Consider the following 8,587-nt stretch of genomic DNA (forward strand, 5'->3'; position numbering starts at 1 on the left):
TATTTCAGCTACATGCTAGCTGTTTGGTTAGCTTATGTTTTTTGTTTTTAAGGCTATTTTGGAGTTTAGCTAATATTTCAGCTACATGCTAGCTGTTTGGTTAGCTTATGTTTTTTTGTTTTTAAGGCTATTCTGGAGTTTAGCTAATATTTCAGCAACAGACTAGCTGTGTTGCCTAAATTAGTTTTTTTTTTAGGCTAGTTTGGAGTTTAGTTAGCATTTCAGCTACATGCTAGCTGTTTTGATTAATTTAGGCTTTTTTTCAGTTTTTTAGGCTAATTTGGCATTTAAATCTTATTTTAGCTAGTTATCAACTTCAGTGTTTTCATTTATTAGCTTTAGCATTTTTAGCTATCAATTTCAGCTATCAGCATGAACATCTTCAGCGGCCAAATTCAGCTTACAGAATTCACATTAGCATTATTGCAGCTAATACTATACATCTAGTTTTAAGTTAGTTTAAAGCTAATGATGGTTAAGATGTGTGTTTTACATCCAGTTTGTGCATGACCAGATTAGTCGACTAATCAGATAAAAATAATCAGTGATTAGTCGACTATTAAAATAATCGTTTGTGGTAGCTCTAGTGCTGAGCGATATGACGATATATTTCATATGGGCGATAGAAAAGTGTCACTTTTCAACCAAATCAACTCTTCAAAACAAAGACAGCCGTTAACCTACCAGGTGATATGGGCCGGCTGGAGCTGGGGGAGGGGGTATAGGGGATGGGACTGGACACGGTCCGTGCACGCAAGCCCTGGGCAGACATTTCATTGAAGTACCTGAGAAGACGAGAGAAGCAGAGTGAATTCTAAAGGAGCCACATGAGAAGACAGTTTAAAGTGTCAGGAATATAGATTTGACCAAATCCTCGACCGTTGAAGCTTACAACAATGTAGCCAGTTCAGGCTGGGAGGTAACCGTTACCCACCAGTATTTGTTGCTGGATCGGGTCTAGAAAGCGATACACTCTCTCGTCATCAGTGTGATGTAACACAAGCGTTCTCTTTGTCATTGTGGAAATGTCAGTGCTATAAATAAGACCCTTTTTTTACTTTCTCTAGTCATTTTCTTTCCTTCTCCTTTTTCGTGGAGCCCTGAGGGTTTTAAACATCAAAGGTGTGCCACACCCTGTCCTCCAAATGTGGAGTTTAGACATTTGAAGCCAAAGGTCTGGAAGGTGTCGGGTTACAGACTTTGTTTTTAAACGCTAAGCTGAGCAACAACATCAAAAACTGATGGGTATGTACACAACTGGAGACTTATTATCGCTGCAAAGGAAGAGAAAATGTTGATGAAAAGACAAAACTTTAAACAAAAAAACAAAACAACTTTGTTTTGGTTACAAAGCCGAAAGAAAAAAAGTGAGACTTTTGGGAAGCTTTCCATTGGAAATTCCTACAAAACTATCCTAAGATACAGTAATAGTTCCCAAGATTAAGTTTGTTCATGTATGAAAGATCATTTCTGAGGTAAAATTAACCTAAATAAATAAATATGATCTTCTTTGTGTCCTAAAAATATCATATCGTCTCCATTAAGTTTTAAAATTTTGGGGCCAAAACAATCCTTAAATTGTTAGGAAGAACGGATTCTATAAAATAAATAAATATGAATAGAATGGGTGTGATTTAGGTGCAACAAGCTTTCTTTGTATTTAAAATGACAAAACAATGCAAAAACAAAAGCTTCACAGAGGTATTAGGGACATATTTAGTTCTCTAAAAGTGAACCGGAGTTTGTTTCCGCCTATAATCCAAAACTAATTTTCAGTCTGAATAAACCGCTCTCTGACCCATCTTTTGAGGTGGTCTGGACTGAGTTCTGGTCTCTTTAGTCTGAATAGACTCCACGCTCAGAGTGGAACAATTGGACAAAAACGGACAATGTAGAAAGTGGTCACGTGACGTAAACAGACTAGGAATGAAACAACCAATGAGCCGCGGACAAATGTAAAGCAACGACTGTCATACTGTCAATAGTGCTGCTAACAACAGTTATTTTAATATTCAACTAATCACCGATTATTTTATCAGATTAGTCGACTAATCAGGTCTTGCATAAAGTGGATGTTAAACAAACCATAATTAGCTTTGAACTAACTAAAAATTTGATATATAGTATTACCTGCGATGACACTTGTGTGAATGCTGTGAGCTGAATTTGGCCTCCAAAGATGCTAGTGACGATAGCTGAAGATGCTGAAATTGATAGCTAAAAGTGCTGAATCACTAAAGCTAATAGCTGAAAATGCTGAAGCTGATAGCCAACTAAAATAATATTTAAATGCCAAATTAGCCTAAAAAAATGACAAAAAGTCTAAGTTAACCAGAACAGCTAGAATGTAGCTGCAATAATAGCAACATTCCAAAACAGCCTAAAAAACAAACAAATGTTAGCCTAGGTTAGCAAAAACAGCTAGCTTGTAGCTGAAATATTAGAAAATTTTGAAAACAGCCTAAAAAGCAAACAAAAAAAATCAGTTTTTGCCAAAAGAGCTAGCATTTAGCTGAAATATTAGCCAAATTCCAAAACAGCCTAAAAAACAAACAAACGTTAGCCTAGGTTAGCTAAAACAGCTAGCATTTAGCTGAAATATTAGCCAAATTCCAAAACAGCCTAAAAAACAAACAAACGTTAGCCTAGGTTAGCAAAAACAGCTAGCATGTAGCTGAAATATTAGCACAATTCCAAAACAGCCTAAATCTTAATGCCAAAATAGTCCAAAAAGCTAGCAGTGTCATTCTAACTTCAACTTTATTACACACTCCATATAATATAAAGTAACGACTAATCGACTATTAAATTAGTCATAAGCTATTTTAATAGTGGTAGCTCTTATTGATAACTAAAAACGCTGGAGCTAATACCCGGCTAAAATGTTAGCTAAATGCCAAATTACCCCAATAAACTAAAAATAGGCCTAAATTAGCCAAAACAGCTAGCATGTGATTGAAATATTAGCTAAACTCTAAATTAGCCTAAAAAAACCTTAATAAATGCCAAAATAGTCCAAAAAGCTAGCATAACCACATTCTAACTTTCAACTTTACTACACTCCATATAACATAAAGTATCGATTATTAAATTAGTCGATTAGTCGACTAATCGTGGCAGCTCTAGTTGATAAACAGGAAAAAAGTGCTTACTTGTTAGAACGTTTATTCTAAGACGACTGAAAACGCTTCTCTTAAAAACAACACCACAACAATAAGACCCAGCAACTCATCAAAATGTGGTTGGATGAAGGCAGGCTCATAAAAACAACTTCTAAAGGGACACACATTGTTGATGTTGTTTTCCCGACTATCTAAATGTCATAAACACTTATCAGCTTTTGCTGTACTAAAGAGGCAGTAAAAAGTCTTGTACCTGACCTCGATACTAAATTGGTCCGCGAAATATAACGTTTGAATCTCTGAACTATTCCGACAAACACGGCAAAGCAGCTGGACCCTTGTAGTTCCTGGCCAATGAGTGAAGAGATCTTTAGTCATGTGGTTTTCTTTACATCAGTCTGAATACGAACCAAATGGAAGGTTGAGACTAAATTAAATACACTTTTTTATATTTGAGTCAGTGAGACAAAAACTTTATCTTTACCTCACTTGTTTCAACAGTTTAACACCTGAGGCTTCGCTGGTGACGCTTAAACACAAAATCTTTATTATACCGTAACTTTTCAACTGTTTTCACGATCGTTCCAGCAGATTTTGAAGGCAAAAAGCGGCGTGAGCCTTATTAAAGAATTACATCTTTTTTGTCTTTATTTTTAGTTAGTTTAAAGCTACTGATGATTAAGACGTGTGCTTTACATTAATTTTTGCAAGACCCGATTAGTCGACTATTAAAATAAAAATTTGTGGCAGTACTTAATAGGAAAGTTTGTTGGTTTTTTTGGTTCGGATCCGGCCCTCCGGATCATTTAATTTTATTGTTAGTAATTGCCCGATGTTATCTTACGCTTATTTCTAACTTGTATAATTTGGACAAAATATATTTTTTTTGCCAGGAAAATATTGAAAGTTCTTTAAGGTTTAACTTGATTTACTCTGAAAAAAAATAGTCCTGCATTTTTATTATTCATGATTATGTTAAAAATGTATGTTTTTAAAGTTTTAAAAATTGGTACTATGCTAGCTTTTTGGACTTTTTGGCATTTACTAAGATTTTTTATGGTTATTTTGAAGTTTAGCTACTATTTCAGCTACATGCTAGCTTTTTTGGCTCATTTAGGTTTATCTTTTTACGTTTTTTAGGCTGTTTTGGAGTTAGGGTAATATTTACATGCTAGCTGTTTTGGCTAATTTAGGGTTTTTTCCAGTTTTTTAGGATTTTTTTTTAAGTTTAGCTAATTTTTCAGCTACATGCTACTTGTTTTGGCTAACCTAAGGTTTTTTAGCCTAATTTGGCATTTAACTAACATTTTTAGCTTATTATAAGCTTCAGTGATTAGCTTTAGCCTTTTCAGCTTTCAGCTTCAGCGTTTTTAGCTATTTTTAGTTATTTCTTTTCAGCTACATGCTAGCTGTTTTAGCTAACCTATTTTTTTTTAGGCTAATTTAGCATTTAGCTAATATTTTAGCTGTCTATCAGTTTCAGTATTTTCAGCTATCAGCACTAGCATCTTCAGCGACCAAATTCAGCTCAAAGCATACACACTAGTTTCTAAGTTTTAAAAATGTAGTTTTAGAGTTTTCAGTAAATGTTTATGCTGTACGGCCCACGACCTAATGTGTGTTATCTAAGGTTTAACTTGATTTATTTTGGAATAATATTCCCTCCTTTTTTATTATTCATAATTATGTTAAAAAATAAGTTTTTAAAGTTTTAAAAGTTTGTATTCTGCTAGCATTTTGGACTATTTTGGCATTTATTAAGATTTTTATGGTTATTTTTAAGTTAAGCTAATATTTCAGCTGCATGCTAGCTGTTTTGGGTCATTTAGGCTTTTTCCAGTTTTTAGGATTTTTTTAAGTTTAGCTAATTTTTCAGCTACATGCTAGTTGTTTTGGCTAACCTAGGGTTTTTTTAAGGCTAATTTGGCATTTAACCAATATTTTAGCGTACATAAACTTCAGTGATTTTTCAGCTATTAGCTTTAGCTTTTTCAGCTTCAGCGTTTTTAGCTATTTTAGTTATTTTTTCAGCTACTTGCTAGCTGTTTTAGCTAACCTAAGTTTTTTTTAGGCTAATTTGGCATTTAGCTAATATTTTAGCCGTCTATCAGCTACAGCATTTTCAGCTATCAGCATCTTCAGCGACCAAATTCAGCTCAAAGCACTCACACTAGTTTCTAAGTTTTAAAAACTTGGTTTTAGAGTGTTCAGTAAATGTTCATCCTGCTCGGCCCGCGACCTAATGTGTGTTTTGGATTTTGGCCCCTTGTGTGACTGAGTTTAACACCCCTGATATAGAGTGAGAAGCAACGTGTATCACATTATAAAGCTGTTTTTATGCACCTGCATTCACCCGACCACATTTCAATGAGTCGCTGAACTACAAGGTAGCTCAAGCTACAAGCTAGCCTTTGGCATGACGTCACAGCAGGTAACAGAAAGGCATGTAAGAAGCGTTTTTTTTTATTTTTTCAGCTAACAAGTAGACAGTTGGACCATTTATTTCCTCTTTAATGCTCTGTCAGCTCAACAGTCACTTTATTACTAACCTGTTTACATCACGTGACTACCAGCTACGGTGGCCACTTTGGTCCAGTTAATCTGCTCTGAGAGAGAATTCTATAAGACTGAGGAACTTTAGGGCACACGGAAGTTCGGTCCGATTGGAAACGAACTCTGATTCACTTTAGTTGAACCAAATGTGTCCAGTCTGAATACACTCAAAAGCTGCACCAACATCTTTTGTTTTTTGCATATTATTTAAATGTGTTCCATGAAATTTTCATTTTTTCAAGCTGACGATCAGATTGCTCTGAACAAACCAAAGCAGAAATCCTTGACATCTGGTTCATGTAAATGTCAACAATGTAACAAGCCTGGATCATTTGTTCAGCGACTGCTCCTCCGTCTACCTTTCATCGTCCATCTCCAGACTGGATTCGCTCTCCGACAGCTGCCGGCACAGAGCCTCCCGGCGCTCCATCTCTCTTTGGAGTTTCCTCTGCAACCGGATGTTCTCCTCCCTCATTTGACGCTCCTCTTCGATGTACTGAGCGCGCTTTTCCGTGTCTGTTAGAGGAGAAAGAATACTATATCACTAACATCGGTATCACAGGATAGAAATTCCACATTTATATGACATAAAAAACAAGAAAACAAACAATATATTTGACTAGAATAGAGGTAAACTGTTTTATCTTAACATCATTTATCACATTTGCAGGAAGTGGGTCAAAACCGATCATAAACAAGTTAGGAGAAACAATAAACACACTCAGAAGTTTATGGTTGCATCATATCAATGCTTGAGTCATATGAATGTATATCTCCCTATAGTGGTCAGAAGGTGTAATTACACTTTTACTAAAAGCCATTTTAAATTTAGAACTTATTTTACAAAAGATAGAAAGGCTTTTTATTGATTTTTTGATACATATCATATTTTTCTAACTTAACTTTAATTATGAAGCTAAAAACATACATTTAAATGAAAAGTAACTGAAAGAGTAAATGTTTAAGGGTAAAAATAAAACTCAAAAGCTGCAAACAGTGTCAAAACAATTCAACATCACTTCCTGTTTCTTCCATTTAAAGTAGGAAACAGTGAAAAGAATTATATTCTATTGTTGTTCTCCAGTCTCCAATTACATCCTTGGTTAGGATCTGTGGTCGTGTAGGTCTCGGGTAATGGGTCGGACACTTACGCTGGAGCTCAGTGGTTCGCAGGCTCTTCTTAAGCCTCTCCACCTCGTTCTTGAGGAAGCGGATATGCCGCATCATGTTCTCCGGCGAGTCTATTTCCATGGAAACGTCTCTCGGGGAAGGCGGAGCCGACACGGGCTGGTCCAACTTTTCCTGAAGGATTCTAATTTAGCAAGAAACAAAGCAAACGCAAGATTACTGTTATTGAACCTTAAAATTCAAGACAATTTGAAAGCGTTATGCTAAAAAACTTTAGCCTACTTTTCTACTAAAGATATTTTTCAAATTAAACCTTAATTCTTTTACAATTATATTGGAGAAAATTAAGTTTTAAACACATAAACTGAGTTATTTCATGTCCAAAAATTTGCAAAATGCTGCTAAAACGCTTATAAATAAATGACAAAATGACCAAAAGTAAGCAATATTTTAAGTAATATTTACATTTTATAATATTTTTTTTTAATTTGAGATAAATGAGAAAAAAAATCCTCAAATAAATTCATGTGAAAACAGCTGCTGATCTCAGATTTGTCAGACTGCTTTCGTAGGCTCGGGTATTTCTGAAGGTGAAGTACAGACGTAGATTTAGGTCACTGTGGTAAGAAACCGAGAAAAGAAAGTAAAAGACAGACAATTTCTTGGAAAAACCACAGAGATTTAAAAGAAAAGAAATTTGAATCTGAGCTAAAGTGAGAAAGTAACAAGAAAGTAAACAATGTACAAACAGTAAAAGCATATTAATGTTTTTTCCTGAGTGCTTTTGGTAAAATAAATGAAAAACATTCATCACAATGAATAAACCGTTTCCTGTTTATGAACATGGGCGCCCCTAGTGGTGAAGAGGTGAAATTACAGATGTTTTAAAGGTTTGCTCATAAACTAAACGGTAAAACAATAAAAAAATGAACTATAGTGTCAAGTTTCCCCAAACCGAATGATAGATTTCTTCTACAAAAAACAAAAAGATCCAAAAAAAAGACAGTAAACAGAATTGAGATGTATTTTAAAAAAGCAATAAAAATTAAATCAGAAAACATTAAGAAACATTTATAACAAGAAAAAACAATAAATCTAACGCCATAAAGTGAAAGTGAATTGGGCTGCATGAAAGTAAACCAAGCGCTCAGTGAAACTTCAGTATCTCCACAGATTATCACAGGAACACTTTGAAACGATGACAAACGGCGTTTGTTTTGCCAGATGTGCAAAGGCGTGAAACTTCTTCCGATAAGAATATTAGAGAACATCCTCTGTTTGAAATCACTCTAATTTTTGTGGACGTTCACTCGTATAACTGTAGTTATTTTAGATTCAGTCGTTGATCTCTCCTTAGAGTGTTTCTTGTGTTAGAAACTCTGTTAACCTGAAGCTGCTGCCGCCGCGTGTGGGCAGAGCTTCCATCAAAACCTTTTCTGGAACTCGTCGTGAAGGACGATGATACTGAGGAATGTTAATTTTGAGGAGCTGGATAAAAGCATGTCTGGGTTTTGATCTTCACTCCACTGCTCTTGTAACAGACGTGCTGTCAGAGTAAGGCAGTACGGCAAGCCAAAAGGGTCAAAAATCACCAGGACAAGCGGGGCTGGCAGTGCCTCAACTGCACATGTAATACGGATAATAATATTTGTTTTAAGTATTTAAATGTTCCCACAGCTAGTGTCAATACTACAATTAATACCAAAAAATAATGAAAGTTAAATTTAACTTTTTCATTTAAGATTTACTTTAGACATGGGGGGGGGCAGTATATTTATGCTTTG

At 35.1% G+C, this 8,587-nt stretch overlaps 1 protein-coding gene across 1 annotated transcript in view; it reads right to left on the reverse strand.

The window, feature by feature from the left end:
• LOC112162213 (coiled-coil domain-containing protein 6) overlaps nucleotides 1-8,587 on the reverse strand; it is a 17,779-nt gene that overhangs the window by 5,167 nt on the left and 4,025 nt on the right. Inside the window, exons 5-7 of the mRNA XM_024297955.2 lie at nucleotides 6,827-6,987; nucleotides 6,035-6,191; nucleotides 685-785 (exon numbers count right to left, since the gene is read on the reverse strand). Coding sequence (XP_024153723.1) covers nucleotides 685-785; nucleotides 6,035-6,191; nucleotides 6,827-6,987 — 419 coding nt within the window. The remainder of the gene's footprint in view (nucleotides 1-684; nucleotides 786-6,034; nucleotides 6,192-6,826; nucleotides 6,988-8,587) is intronic.

Source organism: Oryzias melastigma, linkage group LG15 (assembly GCF_002922805.2).
Source record: "Oryzias melastigma strain HK-1 linkage group LG15, ASM292280v2, whole genome shotgun sequence".
NCBI classification, from domain to species: domain Eukaryota; kingdom Metazoa; phylum Chordata; class Actinopteri; order Beloniformes; family Adrianichthyidae; genus Oryzias; species Oryzias melastigma.